General features: G+C 41.6%; 1 protein-coding gene across 2 annotated transcripts in view; it reads left to right on the top strand.

Moving 5' to 3' along the window:
• The window catches only part of peak1 (pseudopodium-enriched atypical kinase 1), a 263,257-nt gene that overhangs the window by 228,808 nt on the left and 13,434 nt on the right, over positions 1 to 21,015 (top strand). For both annotated transcript variants that reach the window (XM_029668784.2, XM_029668785.2), the window contains 2 exons: positions 909 to 1,132; positions 18,265 to 19,016. In XM_029668784.2, coding sequence (XP_029524644.2) covers positions 909 to 1,132; positions 18,265 to 19,016 — 976 coding nt within the window. The remainder of the gene's footprint in view (positions 1 to 908; positions 1,133 to 18,264; positions 19,017 to 21,015) is intronic.

Here is a 21,015-nt window from a genome sequence, read left to right on the forward strand (position 1 = left end):
CAAACTTCTTCCATTTAAGAATGAGGGAGGCCACTGTGTACTTGGGGACCTACAAAGTTTTGGTACCCTTCCTCAGATCTCAGAGCTCTAAGGACAATTCCTTCGACCTCATGGCTTGGTTTTTGCTCTGACATGCACTGTCAACTGTGGGACCTTATATAGACATGTGTGTGCCCTTCCAAATCATGTCCAATCAATTGAATTTACAACAGTTTGCAACAATGAAGTTCTAGAAACATCTCAATGTTGATCAATGGAAACAGGATGCACCTGAGCTTAAGTCCAAGTCTCATAGCAAATGGTCTGAATACTTATGTAAATCAGGTATTTCTGTTTTTATTTTGATACATTTGCAAACATTTCTAAAAACCTGCGCTCGGGTTTTGTGTGTAGATTGCTAAGGGAAAAAGGATAGGCTCAGGATAAATTACTCACACACACACACACACACACACACACACACACACACACACACACACACACACACACACACACACACATATATATACATGGCTGGCAGGGATCTCATTAAAAGATGCTAACAACACATTTAAATCTAGCACATTCCTATGACACCCTTTTCATCACCCTAACCATAATGCTCCTCTCTTCCTTTCCAACTTACTGTATTCCTTTAGTCGGCTCTCATGTGCCACCAGAAATGTTACCCCTTTGCTCCTGACTCTTCCACACAAGTGACGTACTGTCCTTTTGGCATTGTTGTGACACAAGCCTCACTTTCTCCTATGCTTTTCTAAGCCCCCCTTTAGGCAATTCATGTTCATTCATATTAAACACTGCTTCATGTTCCTCCATCTCTGTATATGAGATGCTAGTGCCATCTCTATTCTGGTACAACCTTTACCCGCTCTCTAAGCTTTGCCATCTCTCTTTCCTTTGCCCCACAGCCAGGTGCCATGTGATGCCAACATATCCGAGGGGGAGATGCCCACCGCGTCCTCCCTATCCGCCAAACTGGAGCTACTGTCCCCTGGGGAGGAGTGTGTCATCCTGGCTGCCACCCCGGCCTCGGCCAGCGAGAGCAGTCCCAGTCTGGTTGACCCGGAGGAGGAGGATGGCCACTCCCACTCGCCAGCATCCAGCTCCTGCAGTGCCACCTACAGCAACCTGGGTAAGACCTGGCTTCAGCTGGCCATTGGGAGACACTGTGAACTTGAAAACACCCTAGGTTGGTGGTCCCTGAGTCCATTTCTTAAGAGCTACATGCTGATTTTTTATTTTTATTGGGTGAGCAATTTGTATTTGTATTTTTTATCGATCCCCGTTAGCCAAGGCAGCAGCTACTCTTCCCAGGGTCCAGCGAAATTAAGGCAGTTTCTACATTTTTAAAAACATTACAATACATTCACAGATTTCACAACACACTGTGTGCCCTCAGCCCCCTACTCCACCACTACCACATATCTACAGTACTAAATCTGTGTTTGTATGCATGTGTCTGTGCCTGTTTGTGTTGCTTCACAGTCCCCACTGTTCCATAAGGTGTTTTTTAATCTGTTTTTTAAATCTAATTTTACTGCTTGCAACAGTTACTTGATGTGGAATAGAGTTCCATGTAGTCATGGCTCTATGTAGTACTGTGCACCTCCCATAGTCTGTTCTGGACTTGGGGACTGTGAAGAGACCTCTTGTGGCATGTCTTGTGGTGTATGCATGGGTGTCTGAGCTGCGTGCCAGTAGTTCAGACAGACAGCTTGGTGCATTCAACATGTCAATACCTCTCATAAATAAAAGTAGTGATGAAGTCAGTCTCTCCTCCACTTTGAGCCAGGAGAGGTTGACATGCATAGTATTATTAGTTCTCTGTGTACATTCAAGGGCCAGCCGTGCTGCTCTGTTCTGAGCCAATTGCAATGTCCTTTTTTGTGGCACCTGACCACATGGCTGAACAGTAGTCAAGTTGTGACAAAACTAGGGCCTTGTTGATAGTGTTGTTAATAGTGTTGCTTTATTATAGACAGACTTCTCCCCATCTTAGCTACTGTATCAATATCTTTTGACCATGACAGTTTACAATCTAGGGTGACTCCAAGCAGTTTCGTCGTCTCAATTTCCACATTATTTATTACAAGATTTAGTTGAGTTTTAGGGTTTAGTGAATGTTCTGTCCCAAATACAATGCTTTTAGTTTTAGGAATATTTAGGATAAACGTATTCCTTGCCACCCACTCTGAAACTAATTGCAGCTCTTTAAGTGTTACAGTCATTTCAGTCACTGTAGTAGCTGACATGTACAGTGTTGAGTCATCCGCATACATAGACTCTCTGACTTTACTCAAAGTGAGAGGCATGTCGTTAGTAAACATTTTAAAAAGCAAGGGGCCTAAACAAGCTACCCTGGGGAATTCCTGATTCTAACTGGATTATATTTGAGGGGCTTCCATTAAAGAACACCCTCTGTGTCCTGTTAGACAAGTAACTCTTTGTCCACATTATAGCAGGGGGTGTAAAGCCATAAAATACACATTTGTCTATCAGCAGACTATGATCAATAATGTCAAAAGCTGCACTGAAGTCTAACAAGACAGCCACCACAATCATTTTATCATCAATTTCTCTCAGCCAATCATCAGTCATTTGTGTAAGTGCTGTGATTGTTGAATGTCCTTCTCTATGAGCATGCTGAAATTATGTTGTCAATTTGTTTACTGTAAAATAGCATTGTATCTGGTCAAACACAATTTTTTCCAGACGTTTACTAAGGGTTGGTAACAGGCTGATTGGTCGGCTGTTTGAGCCGGTAAATGGGGCTGAGGGCACACACTTTCTAGTAGGCTTAAATTGAAGATGGCAAATAGGAGTGGCAATATCGTCTGGTATTATCCTCAGTAATTTTCCATCCAGATTGTCAGACCCCGTTGGCTTGTCATTGTTGCTAGACAACAATCATTTTTCACCTCTTCCACACTGACTTTACGGAATTCATAAGTACGATTCTTGTCTTTTATAATTTGGTCCGATATACTTGGATGTGTTGTGTCAATTTGTTGCTGGCATGTCATCCCTAAGTTTGCTTATCTTGCCAATGAAAAAGTCATTAAAGTAGAATGCAATATCAGTGGGCTTTGTGATGAATGAGTCATCTGATTCAATGAATGATGGAGCCGAGTTGGCTTTTTTTTCTCAAAATGTTAATTTAAGGAGCCCCAAAGCTCTTTACTATCATTCTTTATATAATTGATCTTTGTTTCATAGTATAGTTTATTTTTGTTTAGTTTAGTCACAAGATTTCTTAATTTGCAGCACATTTTCCAATCAGTTGGGCTGCCAGACTTATTTGCCATAACTTTTGCCTCATCTTTCTCAACCATGCCATTTTTCAATTCCTCATCAATCCAAGGGGATTTAACAGTTTTTACAGTCATTTTATTAATGGGTATGTGTTTGTTAATAACTGGAATAAGTAGTTTCATAAATGCGTCAAGTGCAGCGTCTGGCTGCTCCTCGTTACACACCACAGACCAGCAAATATTATTTACATCATCAATATAGGAAACACTACAAAACTTCTTGTATGACCTCTTATACACTATATTGGGCCCAGCCTTTGGAACTTTGGTTTTCCTAGATATGGATACCACATTGTGATCACTACATCCTCTGGATTTGGATACTGCTTTAAAGCAAATATCTGCAGCATTAGTAAAGATGTGATCAATACATGTTGATGATTTGATTCCTGTGCTGTTTGTAACAACCCTGGTAGGTTGACTGACGACCTGAACCAGGTTGCAGGCGCTGGTCACAGTTTGAAGCTTTTTCTTGAGTGGGCCGCTTGATGATAGCTAGTCAATATTTAAATCCCCCAGAAAATATACTTCTCTGTTGATATCACATACATTATCACGCATTTCACACATATTATCCAGATACTGACTGTTAGCACTTGGTGGTCTATAGCAGCTTCCCACCAGAATGGGCTTCAGGGGGGGCAGATGAACCTGTAGCCATATTACTTCTACAGTATTTGACATTAGATCGTCTCTAAGCTTTACAGGAATATGGTTCTGAGTATAGACCGCAACACCGCCCCTGTTGGCATTTCTGTCTTTTCGGTAGATGTTATAACCATGTATTGCTACCACTATCATCAAAGGTATTATCTAAGTGAGTTTCAGAGAGAGTCAGAATATGAATGCCATCTGTTACAAGCAAGTTATTGACTTCATGGACCTTGTTTCTAAGGCTGTTAATATTGGCTATTTTTAGCACTTTTCTGGGTTGCTTGATTGTTTTGAATGCTTTACTGGGAAGCTTACCAGTGGTAGACTTACTCATGTTATTTATATTGGAGCTGATAGCTCAGGGTGAGCTGCACACAGTGGTCTTCCTACTAGGGCATACCACCTCAGTGCTAACAGTATAACTCTGGCTCATAGGCACATGATTACTGCATACAATAGCTGTAGGATAAACAGAAGTATTCGGTGCAATTAAGGGTACATAAATGAAGTTACTTACATTGTGTTTGCCAATGCCTCTAGGATCGTGTACATTTGATGCAGCATTATGACGACTCGTTGTCACAATGGTAGGGATAAACTGAGCTGGTCTTGGATCTATTGATGACATTGATTGGCCAGGTGGTTTTCAGGTCTAGTTATTGGTTGAGAGACGAGGACAGAAAGTAGAACAGTGGTGGGTGTATTTTGCCCTTCACGGTGAAAGCGGGCACCAACACTGGTAGAATATATCAATAACTCTAGGCAAAACCTTGCTATTTCCCTATTTCTCAACAACAGTTTGAATAGATGTGCACAATGGTGCCTTTTCATAAAGTCTCTATTTCCCTCCGAAAAGCTCATCCTACTTGTTGGAAATATCTACAGTATATTCTTTAAACGTGATTTCTCTCACTGTCATATTCATTCACAGAGATGGACTAATCTGGGTTTGGTGGATTCCAGGAGAACGGTACCTGCCCGAATGCATAGTCCCAAATGTAGAGTTTGGTAGAGGATGAAAAATGGTCTGGGGCAGTTTCTTATGGTTCGGGCTAGGACCCTTAATTCCAATGAAGGGAAATCTTAACGATACCACATACAATGACATTCCAGACGATTCTGTGCTTCCAACTTTGTGGCAACAGTTTGGGGAAGGCCCTTTCCTGTTTCAGCATGACAATGCCCCTGTGCACAAAGCCAGGTCCATACAAAAATGGTTTGTCGAGGTTGGTGTGGAAGAACTTGACTGGCCTGCACACAGCCCTGACCTCAACCCCATTGAACACCTTTGGGATGAATTGGAATGCAGACTGTGAACCAGGCCTAATCGCTCAACATCAGTTCCCGACCTCACTAATGCTCTTGTGGCTGAATGGAAGCAAGTCCCCTTCAGTAATGGTCCGACATCTAGTGAAAAGCATTCCCTGAAGAGTGGAGACTTATAGCAAAAAAGGGGGGACCAATGCTGTAATAATGCCCATGATTTTGGAATGAGATGCTCAACGAACGGTTGTCCACAAACTTTTGTTCATGTAGTGCATCTTACTGGCTCTCTCTGACCACTTCCCTGTTACTGTGCTTTGTATTGAAGCCTGCTGGATCACTCATCAAAGGCTATTGCTTAGCAATGCACAGCGGAAGTTACATTTCATGGGGACTGATGTTACATGCAGGACTGCGCCCCCGTTAGGGCTGGTTGACTCGGAGTGACTGATCCATTGCATACTCATCATCATCACTTGCTTCCGTTTATATCAGATCAGAACCTTCTTGAGAAGGTGTCGGTGTAATGACATGCATATTGCAGCTCTTTAGATTTGCTGTTTGAAAGCAATTGGGAAGCCCGTATCGGTCGCCCAAATGGAGAGAGCCCTGTCGCTTTGATCATGCAGGGCTGCTGCGTGAGAGGCTTTCAGAACATGAAGGGCTGCTGCGTGTGTGTGTGTGTGTGTGGATGGCTCTTATTGCTGTCAAGTGGCCTGTGTGTGTGTGCGTCACACTGGTGTGTGTGTGTCCTGAAAGTGATGAAAGCCCTCTGTGTGACTAAATGATGAGCACCCTGCAACCTCGTTACACCCTTCTCTAACTAACAGCTAATGAGAGGGTACATGTTAGTGATGGAGAATGAACAAACAAGTTTATTTTTCACTTGTAGGTAAGTTGACTGAGTGATTTTCTGCCCTTCAACTGCACTAATAAGAAAACAGGATAGGTTATAGATGGGCGCAAGAAAAATGAATGGAGGACTTTCTTGAATTTGCTTTCATATTTATTTAACCTTTATTTAACCAGGAAAGACCTTTGAGGTTAGAAACCTATTTTGTGAGGGCAGTCTGTCATGAGACTTCAGTGCAGTCTAATTTGAATATTGAGATGTGGACAGATGTAGGGGATTGTGTTGAACTGTGCTGGCCTATGCCATGTCATGTTTGGCAGACATTGGCTGTATAGGGCTGTGCTGAATTGTGCTGAGCCATACCATGCTATGGTATGCCATGAATGAGCAATCCAGACTTCCACAGTGGAAAGGGTTCTTTCTTTTTGAAATTCCTGCCTCCTGTCCTGTGTCTCTGAAGTTGAAAGAATGACATTGATTCTCTCTTTCCCCAAACACACACATGCACACACACTTTCTTACACACTCGCACACACCCTCCCCTTTCTATCAAAATGAGAAGCAGAATGAGACATAGCGCAGGGGCGTCCTGCCTGCCCGTCTGCCTGCCTGTTGGCACAAGTGTCGCAGCAGGAATTTTCAGGGAGGCGAACAGGGAGAGTGCCCCCCTCGCTCTGCTTTCTTTCTCTTCTTCTTCTTCTCACAACTTTGACACAGAGCCATTAGCAGGATCGAGGTAGGGAGTTCTCTCTTGTCATTTTTGTGTTTTTGACATATTATCTCTCTCTCATTCGAACTCCCCACCCTCCTCCACCTGTCTTACTCGCTCCTCATCTCTCGTTCCTTTACCTTCCTCCTCTGCTGCTTACCTCTTCTCTCTCTCCACTCCTCTCACCCTCTCCTCTTGCGCCTCTCCTGCCCATCTCTCTACCCCTCTTTCATTGTCAACTACTTGCTTTTCTTCTATCTATACTCTCCACTCCTCCTCCTCTCCTTGGTATATTGACACTCAGTGGTTCTCTCAGTAGCCAAGCCATGCCAAAGTGTGCCAGTATTGTGGTCGGTTATGGGAAGAGACTGTGTTATCACTTTGCAATGGTTAGTAGCCAAAGTTAAAGTCTCTCTGCTGCACAGCATTTGTCTCCTCCTCCGCCTCAAAGGGAATTTTTATTATTTCCTCAGAATTGTTTGTATTATTACCTACAGCCGAAAAGATTGTTACTGTGCTTTTGGGTTGTTATTTGGATTCGTTCCGACATTTCTTTATTAACTTTTTGGGTGAGGTCAATTATTTGTGTACTTGTTTGACATTTTACTGCATTGTTAGGAGCTAGTAACATAAGCATTTTGCTGCGTCCACTATAACATCTGCTAAACTGTGTACCCGACCAATAAAAATTATAATAATAGTGTCCGAATGTTTTGGGCTACACACTAATATTACCCCTCTATGGAAGGATGAGACTCTCACGAATACGATGGTGTTTGAAAAATGAATGGAAGTGAACAGGACATTGTCACGTTAAAGGTATACATGTCATTAGACATGAAGGTATGCATGTCAATAAAAACATGTTTTTATTTCCTGATCTTTCATGGTTATCATGGTAATCTCTCAGATATAGGACAGACACTTCAAAACAAACATGTTTTTATTTCCTGATCTATCATGGTAATCTCTCAGATATAGGACAGACACTTCAAAACAAACATGTTTTTATTTCCTGATCTATCATGGTTATCATGGTAATCTCTCAGATATAGGACAGACACTTCAAAACAAACATGTTTTTATTTCCTGATCTATCATGGTTATCATGGTAATCTCTCAGATATAGGACAGACACTTCAAAACAAACGTGTTTTTATTTCCTGATCTATCATGGTTATCATGGTAATCTCTCAGATATAGGACAGACACTTCAAAACAAACATGTTTTTATTTCCTGATCTTTCATGGTTATCGTTGTAATCTCTCAGATATAGGACAGACACTTCAAAACAAACTTCCTTTTGATTTATTTTTGGACTATCGCTTTTTTCATGTATGAATCTGTTATTCAATGTGTTTCTATGGGCTAATAGCAGTAAGGCCAAATTCAATGTTTTGTAAAGTTTACCAACAGGGGTCCTAAAATTCAAAATCAAATGGCCAAATGATCCTTGGTGTAAGCATCTTTAAAAAGTTCCATATGTTAGCTGAGTGGAAACCCAGTCCGAATTATCGATCAGAATAGTGTTGGGCTTCTGTTGTGTATTGATTATGGGCACTGTAGCATCTCAGTAATTGCTTTCGATCAATTCTCATGCAAAAAGGCTTCATGCATTTTGAAGTCACTTATTGTAAATAAGAATAGAGTATGTTTCTGAACACTACATTAATGTGGATGCTCCCATGATTATGGATAATCAGGAATGAATCGTTAATCATGTTAAAGTTACGGATGCATAAATATACCCCCCCCAAAAAAAAGGCTTACCTCCCTGTTATTGCTAATGGTGAGAGGTTAGCCTGTTTTGGGGGCATCATATCTGTGCATCTGTAACTTTCTCACTCATCGTTATTCATGATTCAATCCTGATTATCTGTAATCATGGTAGCATCCACATGAACCATTTATGCTCATAGGAATTGGATGCATTCAGTACCATGATAAGAATATTCATGGTAAACTTGGGGTAATACAAAACAAAGGACAAGGGTTTGAGTGAGAGGTCTAACTGGTGTCACCAAGTGTCCACACACCTCTCCAAAGTGTGCACCGTTACTACCTCATTTTAATGACTGAAAAGAAGAGTCTTCAACTATGAGGTGCTAATTTGAGCTCTCATAACTGTGCTGTTGAGGAACTAGAGCAAGCAGACTTGTAGTTTTCATTGGAACACACAATTACTGTTGTTTAGGCATTCCAAAAATGGTCCATTATAAATCGCAATCTGCTCAAGTGGGAATAATTTGAAAGTGTGTTCTATTGCCAACATGGCTAGCTAAGTTACAAAATACGATATTACAGTGTTAGGCTTTCACAAGGCAATTCAGAGAAGCAGATCATAATTTTTGTGCGCATAAAATAGTCACGAGTGCATTCCGATGAGTGTTCCCTGCAAAAAGAAATCACAATATGACAAACATACAGTGCCTTGCAAAAGTATTCATGGCATTTTTCCTATTTTGTTGCATTACAATCTGTAATTTAAATAGATTTTTATTTGGATTTCATGTAATAGACATACACAAAATAGTCCAAATTGGTGAAGTGAAACTTGTTTCAAATAATTATAAAAAAATAAATAAATGGAAAAATGGTATGTGCATATGTATTCACCCCCTTTGCTATGAAGTCCTTAAATGAAATCTGGTGCAACCAATTACCTTTAGAAGTCACATAATTAGATAAAGTCCACCTGTGTGCAATCTAAGTGTCACATGATCTGTCACATGATCTCAGTATATATACACCTGTTCCCAGAGTCTGCAACACCACTAAGCAAGCGGCACCATGAATACCAAGGAGCTCTCCAAACAGGTCAGGAACAAAGTTGTGGAGAAGTAAAGATCAGGGTTGTTTATAAAATAAATATCAGAAACTTTAAACATCCCACGGAGCACCATTAAATTCATTATTTAAAAAAATAGAAAGAATATGGCACCACAATAAACCTGCCAAGAGAGGGCCGCCCACCAAAACTCACTGACCAGGCAAGGATGGCATTAATCAGAGGCACAAAGACACCAAAGATAACCCTGAAGGAGCTGCAAAGCTCCACAGCAGAGATTGGAGTATCTGTCCATAGGACCACTAAACTGTACACTCCACAGAGCTGGGCTTTACGTGTGGCCAGAAAAGCCATTGCTCAAAGAAAAAAATAAGCAAGCACGTTTGGTGTTCGCCAAAAGGCATGTGGGAGACTCCCGAAACGTATGGAAGAAGGTACTCTGGTCAGATGAGACACAAATGTAGTTTTTAGCCATCAAGGAAAACGCTATGTCTGGTGCAAACCCAACACCTCTCATCACCCCGAGAACACCATCCACAAGCTTCCCACAATAAGTTGGGTGAATTTTGGCCCATTCCTCCTGACAGAGCTGGTGAAACTGAGTCAGGTTTGTAGGCCTCCTTGCTTGCACACACTTTTTCAGTTCTACCCACAAATGTTCTATAGGATTGAGGTCAGGGCTTTGTGATGGCCACTCCAAAACCTTGACTTTCTTGTCCTTAAGCCATTTTGCCACAACTTTGGAAGTATGCTTGGGGTCATTGTCCATTTGGAAGACCCATTTACGACCAAGCTTTAACTTCCTGGCTGATGTTTCTTCAATATAACCACATCATTTCCCTTCATAAGGCCATCTATTTTGTCAACTGCACCAGTCCCTCCTGCAGCAAAGCACCTCCACAAGATGATGCTGCCACCCCCGTGCTTCATGGTTGGGATGATGTTCTTCGGCTTGCAAGCCTCCCCCTTTGTCCTCCAAAAATAACGATGGTCATTATGGCCAAACAGTTCTGTTTTTGTTTCATCAGACCAGAGGACATTTCTCCAAAAAGTACAATCTTTGTCCCCATGTGCAGTTGCAAACCCTAGTCTGGCTTTTTCATGGTGGTTTTGTAGCAGTGGCTTCTTCCTTGTTGAGTGGTCTTTCAGGTTATGTCAATTATAGGACTCGTTTTACTGTGGATATAGATACTTTTGTACCTGTTTCCTCCAGCATCTTCACAAGGTAATTTGCTGTTGTTCTGGGATTGATTGATATGCACCTTTCACACCAAAGTACGTTCATCTCTAGGGAGACAGAACGCGTCTCCTTCCTGAGCGGTATGACAGCTGCGTGGTCCCGTGGTGTTTATACCTGCGTACTATTGTTTGTACAGATGAATGTGGTACCTTCAGGCATTTGGAAATTGTCCAAGGATGACCCAGACTTGTGGAGGTCTACAAAAAAAATTCTCCTGAGGTCTTGGCTGATTTCTTTTGATTTTCCCGTGATGTCATGCAAGGAGGCACTAAGTTTGAAGGTGGGCCTTGAAATACATCCACCGGAACTCCTCCAATTGACTCAAATTATGTCAATTCGCCTATCAGCAGCTTCTAAAGCCATGACATAATTTTCAGGAAGTTTCGAAGCTGTTTAAAGGCACATTCAACTTAGTGTATGTAAACTTCTGACCCACTGGAAATGTGATATAGTGAATTATAAGTGAAATAATCTTTCTGTAAACAATTGTTGGAAAAATGACTTGTGTCATGCACAAAGTAGATGTCTTAACTGACGTGCCAAAACTATAGTTTGTTAACAAGAAATGTGTGGAGTGGTTGAAAATCAAGTTTTAATGACTCCAACCTAAATGTATGTAAACTTCCGACTTCAACTTGACATAAATATGTTCATTTCTAAATGGTGAAACAGAAATGAAAATGCCCTCAAATAAAAGGTGCATTTCGTATCCTTTTTTTAATTTACCTCATATTCTTCCCAGTTTTGTGACATCCAATTGGTAGTTAAGCTCTTGTCTCGTCGCTGACATGTGCTCAGGAGAGGCGAAGTTCGAGACATGCGTCCTCCACACATGACTGCTTAGACCTCTGCGCCACTCGGAAGGCTCCACTCATATGTTGTTGTTTTTTATCTCAAATCCAAACTGCTGGAGTATTGCACCAAATTACAAGTTTTAGGTTCATTGTCTAAATAAATACGTAGGGGAGTGTATATTTAAAGATAGCTTTTGCAGACATTATGCCAAGTTTGGATTTATAAAGGAAATTAAATGCAATTTGCCTTTAATCCAGGGGAGATTTGTGGAGGATTGGGACTGCAGCTTTTTCCATGTGACCATGATCGCTGAGTCAAAAAGCCTTAGTTAGTTGGCACCGTCCTTGTACCTAACTCTCCAAGACACTTACATAACAATTAAAGATGCCTTTTTGGAACAGTTCCACACGCAAATAGCCATTTGAAGCTATGACTTTGCTTTTTAATGTTTAATGTTATTGGATGGTCCAGCCACCTTTTAATGTATATAGACAGTATATGGGCAATGGGCATGTCATTAACTTTTAACATTGCCATGGGTTTTGCCTTTTGGGTTGTGTCATTTCAGAATGTCTACTGTACTTAGAGCCTTTGAGAGTGGTGTTCTGACTGCCCGTGGGTGTTATTCATAGGTCAATGACCAGTCAAAAGTTTGGACACATCTACTCATTCCAGGGTTTTTCTTTATTTGACTATTTTCTACATTGCATAATAATAGTGACGACATCAAAACTATGAAATAACACATGGAATCATGTAGTAACCAAAATAGTGTTAAACAAATCAACATATATTTTATATTTGAGTTTCTTCAAAGTAGCCACCCTTTGCCTTGTTGAAAGCTTTGCACACTCTTGGCATTCTCTCAACCAGCTTCATGACGTAGTCACCTGGAATGCATTTCAATTAACAGGTGTGCCTTGTTAAAAGTTAATTTGTGGAATTTCTTTCCTTCTTGTTGTGTTTTAGCCAATCAATTGTGTTGTGACAAGGTAGGGGTGGTATACAGAAGATAGCCCTTTTTGATAAAAGACCAAGTCCGTATTATGGCAAGAACAGCTCAAATAAGCAAAGAGAAACAACCGTCTATCATTACTTTAAAACATGAAGGTCAGTCAATCCAGACAATTTCAAGAAAACCATCAAGCGCTATGATGAAACTGGCTCTCATGAGGACCGCCACAGGAAAGAAAGACCCAGAGTTAACTCTGCTGCAGAGGAGAAGTTCATTGGAGTTACCAGCCTCATAATCCGGCAATTAACTGCACAACAGATTGCAGCCCAAATAAATGCTTCACAGACACGTCTCAACATCAACTGTTATAAGGAGATTGCGTGAATTAGGCCTTCGCGGTCGAATTGCTGCAAAGAAACCACGACTAAAGGACACCACCAAGAAGAAGAGACTTGCTTGGGCCAAGAAATACGAGGAATGGACATTAGACTTGTGGAAATCTGTCCTTTCTTCTGATGAGTCCAAATTTGAGATTTTTGGTTCCAACTTTCATGTCTTTGTGACACGCAAAGTAGGTGAATGGTTGAGAAGGAGGTGTGATGCAGTGGAAGTGCTTTGCTGGTGACACGGTCTGTGATTTATTTAGAATTCAAGACATACTTAACCAGCAAGGCTACCACAGGATGGCGTATCGCTGCAGAATGCCATCTGGTTTGAGCTTAGTGGGACACTGATTTGGACAATGACACAACCACACCTCCAGGCTGTGTGAGAGCAATTTGACCAAGATGGAGAGTGATGGCTGCATTTTTAAAATGTTTTATTGAACTTTTTTTTAAACTTTTTTTTAACCTTTTAACCTTTTTTAAAATGTTTTATTGATTTTTTTTATTTAACCTTTTATTTAACTAGGAGAGTCAGTTAAGAACAAATTCTTATTTACAATGACGGCCTTTTGGTTACTGGCCCAACGCTCTAACCACTAGGCTACCTGTTGTCCCGCATCAGATGACCTGGCCCCCACAATCACCCGACCTCAACCCAATTTAGATGGTTTGGGATGAGTTGGACCGCAGAGTGAAGGAAAAGCAGCCAACAACTGCTCAATATATGTGGTAACTCCTGACAAGTTTCAGAAGAAAGTACTTTGTTTCTGACCATTTTGAGCCTGTAATCAAACCCGACCCGTATCTGATGCTCCAGATACTCAACAAGTCTAAAGGCCAGTTTTATTGCTTCTTTAGAACAACAGTTTTCAGCTGTGCTAACATGATTGCAAAAGGGTTTTCTAATGGTCAATTAGCCTGTTTAAAATGAAAAACTTGGATTAGCTAACACGACGTGCCATTGGAACACAGGAGTGATGGTTGCTGATAATGGGCATCTGTACGCCTATGTAGATATTCCATTAAAAATCAGCCGTTTCCAGCTACAATAGTAATTTACAACATTAACAATGTCTACACTGTCTTTCTTATCAATATGATGTTATTGTAATGGACAGAAAATGTGCTTTTCCTTCAAAAACAAGGACTTTTCTAAGTAATCCCAAACTTTTGAACGGTAGTGTATTTATGTGGACTACCTTGTGTGTGTATATATTTTTATTTTACCTTTATTTTACTAGTCAGTTAGTTACTAGTCAGGCAAGTCAGTTAAGAACAAATTCTTATTTTCAATGACGGCCTAGGAACAGTGGGTTAACTGCCTGTTCAGGGGCAGAACGACAGATTTGTACCTTGTCAGCTCGGGTTTCGAACTTGCAACCTTTCGGTTACTAGTCCAATGCTCTAACCACTAGGCTACCCTGCTATATATATATATATATATATATATATATACACACACACACACACATACATATATATATATACACACACACACATACACACACGTATATATATATATGTGTGTGTGTGTATTTGTGTATGTATATATGTGTGTGTGTATATATATTTGTATATATATATATATTTATATATGCTTTATTCTTGAAAGGTCTCTACCCTCTGGAGTATAGTCCATTGCCTTCTCAAGCCATCCATAAAACATCCAATCTAGAATATATTACCCGGATTCTTGGATCCATTTAAGATAGTTATGACAAAATGTTAAGTCCTGCAGTGTGAGAAGACAAGCACGGTGAGGGTGAAAATATATCGGTCTGACACACACACACACACACACTTTAATACACAACACATACCAGATATGCATGCACTGTTACAACACTGCAAGTGTTTGCCTACAGCACCCTCAGACCTGCCAACATGCACTCATTTTGTGTACCAACTACGCAATTCTCTGTCCATGTACACAGGTACCAGATCTGTGTTAAAACTTTGCAGAAATTAATTGGGCCTGATTTATTTGTATTTTTTTACATTTTAATAAAAAATAAATCCACTGAGTAAATCTAACAGCCCGATTCTCGAGCTGCAACACACAGACATGTGCGGAGTTTGTGCCAACGGACATGGAGATTAATACATCATTATACTTAGCTACCCCGTGTCTGCCCCTCCTCCTGTTTGTTGTGATGCTGAGTTTGCTGACTGTCAGCTGTATGTAAGCACAGGAACTCATTTTTTACTCCGCGTGTTGTGGAAAGGTAAACACTAATTGTTTCAAGCTAACATTAGAGAACATAAGATTGACATTCAGTGGGCTCTAAAGTGCCAGCAGTTCACATGCATTTGCTAGTGAAATAAATAAAATGTAAATACGAAAAATAACTGGTCGCATTTGTGCGAGTGTGACATACAGTTGAAGTCGGAAGTTTACATACACCTTTTCCAAATATATTTAAACTCAGTTTTTACAATTACTGACATTTAATCATAGGAAATTGTTACTGTCTTAGGTCAGTTAGGATCACCAATTTATTTTAAGAATGTGAAATGTCAGAATAGTAGTTGAGAGAATAATTTATTTCAGCTTTTATTTCTTCCATCACATTCCCAGTGGGTCAGAAGTTTACATACACTCAATTAATATTTGGTAACGTTGCCTTTAAATTGTTTAACTTGGGTCAAATATTTCACGAAGCCTTCCACAAGCTTCCCACAATAAGTTGGGTGAATTTTGCCCATTCCTCCTGACAGAGCTGGTGTAACTGAGTCAGGTTTGTAGGCCTCCTTGCTCGCACACGCTTTTCCAGTTCTGCCAACACATTTTCTATAGGATTGAGGTCAGGGCTTTGTGATGGCCACTCCAATACCTTGACTTTGTTGTCCTTAAGCCATTTTGCCACAACTTTGGAAGTATGCTTGGGGTCATTGTCCATTTGGAAGACCCATTTGCGACCGAGCTTTAACTTCCTGACTGATGTTTCTTCAATATAACCACATCATTTTCCTTCATGAAGCCATCTATTTTGTCAAGTGCACCAGTCCCTCCTGCAGCAAAGCACCACCACAAGATGATGCTGCCACCCCCGCGCTTCATGGTTGGGATGGTGTTCTTCGGCTTGCAAGCCTCCCCCTTTGTCCTCCAAAAATAACGATGGTCATTATGGCCAAACAGTTCTGTTTTTGTTTCATCAGACCAGAGGACATTTCTCCAAAGAGTACAATCTTTGTCCCCATGTGCAGTTGCAAACCCTAGTCTGGCTTTTTCATGGCGGTTTTGGAGCAGTGGCTTCTTCCTTGCTGAGCGGCCTTTCAGGTTCTGTCGATATAAGACTCGTTTTACTGTGGATATGTGGATATTTTCGTTTTTCGTTTTTATTATGGATATGTTTATTTGTTACTGATGCTCTGCTTCAAACATCTGTTCTTATTAGGTCAGAGTTGAAATAAAAATGGATTGTGGGTAAGACATTTGTACATTTCGTACCTGAACAAATAACGTGTTATTATATGTTTAATCAAAAAAATAAAAATAATTAAAGAATAAATTCCCTTTGTGTCTTTCTAACTAGATCTTGTTGGTGACTTTGACCATATGTGTAAATGGAATGCTGTCAAGAAAGAAAGTATTCCAACCTTTTATAGATCAGACTCACAAACAGCACGAGCATGCGGGAAAGAAAACCCCGATTCGGCACGTGCTATGTGCGCGAGTTGAATCTCCAATTTGCGTCTTGTACTCCTAAAAAGTTGGACAGGGTTGGCAGGTCTGCACCCTTCGCACATGCACCATCACACAGACACATACACACACACACACACTCACATTCTCCTTTAAAATACATGCGCGCGCGCGCACACACACACCAGTGATTCATATAGCTAGGCATGGGCAATAGCAGAGCAATCTCTCCTGAGTTGGTGACGTAGACTCTCCAAGAAGCAGAATCCTCATGTCACCATGCAGCTGGAGAGCCCATTGTTATAGGACTAAATCTAGAAATAGGTCACTTAAAGCCATTTTCACTTTTGGCCTAGTACAGTGTCAATTGCACATATTTGTTGTCAGGCCAGCACACCTGATTCAACTGATCAAATGCTCAGTGTTTAACTTAGTTGAATCACATGGGTTAGTGCTGGGCTAAAACAAAACTATGCTGCCCCCGGGGGAACAGGAACAGATTGAAACACTGCTTCTGTACATTGATCTGAAAATCATTGGTGTGTGTGTACACAGTTTCAGGAGGATTTTCCAAGTGAAAGTAGTAGCAAGAGCATTAGTGGCAGGGTCATTCATACATTTGGATTAGGCTAAAGATGGTTGTCTTTAGCGGGATTACAATGGATTTGCAAGGGAAAATGTTAAATACTGTTGTTTTCCTTTAAAAACAAATGTTGCCTCTTATTTCTATCTGATCCTCAGTGCTCATTACTCCATATCTTGGTTCTTAGACAAGATGATGGATAGAGGCCTCCCAGTCTTGGACAGAATCTTACACGAGTGATAGAAGGCTTGCTTGATTCCCTTCAGGCGATATTCAGATCTTTGGTAGCCTATTTAGCATCTAAATGATAAGGCAGCCAAGAGTATTTTGGATTGGTGTGTACTAACAGATGTTTTCATTTTTAACATCTTGAAATCTCATTCAGTGTTTAATGACATTCCAGGCCTAACCAAAATGTCCAAGGAAGATGAGAAGGGATTCAGAACAAGGACAAGCCTACAACTTTTAATGTCTTACAATATATATATATATATTTTTTTTTTACAGTTCCCTGAAGTGTATGCATCAAAGTCTACAATACACTTTCTCTGACGAGTGACACAATGGCTATTCTTAATGCTTTTTAATTCCCGTCACTCAAGCTGTGTGAGTTTTCTGTGGTCCTTTTCACCCTGACTGGGGACCCCCACCGAACCATCACTCTGGAGAAAAGCTTGAGGGATCTAGGGATTTCTGCCATGGTGGACAAAATTAGGGCACTGTTAACTAAAGCCCGCTGACAAAATCACTTTCCAAGTGCCTCCTTAAGCCTCTCTGAAAACCACTTGAGGAGAGATTTACTTTCGAACCACATGGTGGCTAGTTGGACAGACTTACTACCAGCTGTTCTGTTCTGGTTGGTGTCCTGAATTCGCCCCAGGACCTATCGCAGGGAGGAACTAGGCAGCATATGTAGCTACTGTACATGAGAACTAAAGTATGAGAATACTGTCAGAGGAATAGGGTTGTCGGATGTCTTAGGTTCTCTATACAGGCAAATCGTTTGACTCAATAACTTGGTGATGAACTGTTGATGTTTGAAACGTGCGTTGTTGTTGTAATCTCTCTTTCCTTTCGCAGGTCAATCCAGAGCCAACATGATACCGCTGAAGCACCCACGGAACATCAAGGCTTCGGATGACACCCTGGCCGACTTGGATGAGGAGGCCTCCAAAGCCACTCCACCCCCGCTGCCCAAGAAGTCGGTAGCCCGCCCCAGTACAGAGACCTCCAGCCTGGGAAAGGAGCTCCCTCTGAGGCCCAAGCGTGAGGCGAAACCTGGGGGTACCAACCTGAGCGTAGCCAACCCCCTGTACGACCTGGACTCCACCTGGGAGACGGGCAGCCACAGCTCCTCGCTCAGCTCCGAGGCCCGCGCTCATGACCAGGAGAGTGGGGACTCCCTGGAGAGACCTGAGGTGGTCGTCAACAAGGGCCGAGGGGCCAACACCCTGTCGTGCCTGGCCTCGGCCCCCAGCGCCACCACGGGGAGGGAGCGGCGGGGCTGCCACAGTGCAGAGTCCCTGGCGGGTAAGGCCCGGACCACGGCCAGGGTGGGCAGCAAACCCCAGAGGCAGGCCCTCTACAATGGCATGGACAGCTGGGAGGAAGTGGTGGGTCGCATCCGGGGGCTGCACACGGACACGTTGAGGAAGCTGGCAGGGAAGTGCGAGGACCGCTTTATGGCCGGGCAGAAGGACCACCTGCGCTTTGGCACGGACAGCTGGTCGCACTTCAGGCTGACCACAGGGAAGCCCTGCTGCGAAGCCGGAGACTCTGTTTACTACACTGCCTCTTATGCCAAGGATCCGTTGGTCAACTACGCCATCAAGGTATGACCAAAAGGTTTCAAAAGGGAGGCCTTTGCACTCTAAGTAGTAATAAAATAATTTCATATTCCTGAGTGATTTATTTTGAGATCAAAATAAATATTGTGAGATCTCTTTGAGCTTCAAGAGAGCATCTTTATTTAAGTTAAATAGTTTTTAATAAATAAATATATATTTTTTTAATCTTCACTTATTCATGAAACTCTTCTAAATAATCTAGTTTAAGCCTGTTGGGCACTGAGTCCCGCGTGTCTCTGTTTGCCATGGCTTGGAAGTCACCAGCTCTGTCCTCTCTCAACTACCTTCCCGCTGAAGTGAATTTCTTAGCTTTATTACCAAGGGAATAATTTTATTATAGTAACTATCCCATAGCACTCAGTGAAAGACATGCTCTGGAACTTTGACAACTAGTAAGTATTTTTTAAACCTCCCGCTTTGATCTGAGTGTGTCAATGTGTAGTTCATACATGCATCATCTATACTGAACAAAAATGTAAATGCTACATGCAGCCATTTCAACGATTTTACTGAGTTACAGTTCATATAAGGAAATCAGTCAATTGAAATACATTTGTTAGGACCTAATCTATGGATTTCACATGACTGGGCAGGGGAGCAGCCATTGGTGGGCCTGGGAGGGCATAGGCCCATCCCCTGGGGAGCTAGGCCCAGCCAATCAGAATGAGTTTTTCCCCACAAAATGGCTTTATTACAGACAGAAATAGACCTCAGTTTCATCGGGTGTCTGGTCTCAGACGATCCCACAGGTGAAGAAGCCGTATTTGGAGGTCCTGGGCTGGCGTAGTTACAAGTGGTCGGTCTGGGGTTGTGAGGCCAGTTGGACGTACTGCCAAATTCTCTAAAATGACGTTGGAGGCAGCTTATGGTAGAGAAATTAACATTCAATTCTCTGGCAACAACTCAGGTGGACATCCCTACAGTCTGCATGCCAATTGCACTCTCCCTCAAAATTTGAGACATCTGTGGCATTGTGTTGTGTGACAAAACTTCACATTTTAAAGTGGCCTTTTGTTGTCCCCAGCACAAGGTGCACCTGTGTAATGATCATGCTGTTTAATCAGCGTCTTGATATGCCACCCCTGTCAGGTGGATGGATTATCTTGGCAAATGAGAAATGTTCACACACAGGGATGTAAACGCATTTGTGCACAACATTTGAGAGAAATAAGCTTTTTGTGCGTATGGAAAAATTCGGAGATCTTTTATTTCATGGGACCAACACTTTACAACCAGTAGGGCAGTGTTTCCCAAACTCGGTCCTCAGGATCCCAAGTGGTGCACGTTTAGTGTTTTTTTCCCCCTAACACTACACAACTGATTCAAATGATCACAGCTTGATGATTAGTCAATTATTTGAATCAGCTGTGTAGTGTTAGGGCAGTAACCCAAATGAAACCCCAAATTCTTTCTAAAATGGCTACATTAGCGTGTTTGTGTGTGGGCAGCCTGCCGGATGGGACCTGAATATAAGCATGGAGCTGGGGATACAGTGCCTTCAGAAAGTATTCACACTTTTCCCACATTTTGTAATGTTACAGCCTGAATGCAAAATAGATTCAAAGTTGAAATGTCTTGAATCAATAAGTATTTAACCCCTTTGTTATGGCAAGCCTAAATAAGTTCAGGAATAAACATTTGCTTAACAAGTCACATAATTACGTTGCGTGGACTCGGTGTGCAATAACAGTGTTTAACATGATGTTTTAATGACCAACTCATCTCTGTACCCCATACAATTATCAAACACAGATACAACCACAAAGACCAGGGATGTTTTCCAATCCCTCGCAAAGGGCACCTATTGATATATTTGTAAAAAAAAAAAAGCAAAAGAAGCAAATATTGACCATGGTGAAGTTAGTAATAACAGTTTGGATGGTGTATCAATACAACCAGTCACTACAAAGATACAGGCGTCCTTCCTAACTCAGTTGCCGGAGAGGAAGGAAACCGCTCAGGGATGTCACCATTGAGGCCAATG

Source organism: Oncorhynchus nerka, linkage group LG9a (assembly GCF_034236695.1).
Source record: "Oncorhynchus nerka isolate Pitt River linkage group LG9a, Oner_Uvic_2.0, whole genome shotgun sequence".
Classification (NCBI taxonomy): domain Eukaryota; kingdom Metazoa; phylum Chordata; class Actinopteri; order Salmoniformes; family Salmonidae; genus Oncorhynchus; species Oncorhynchus nerka.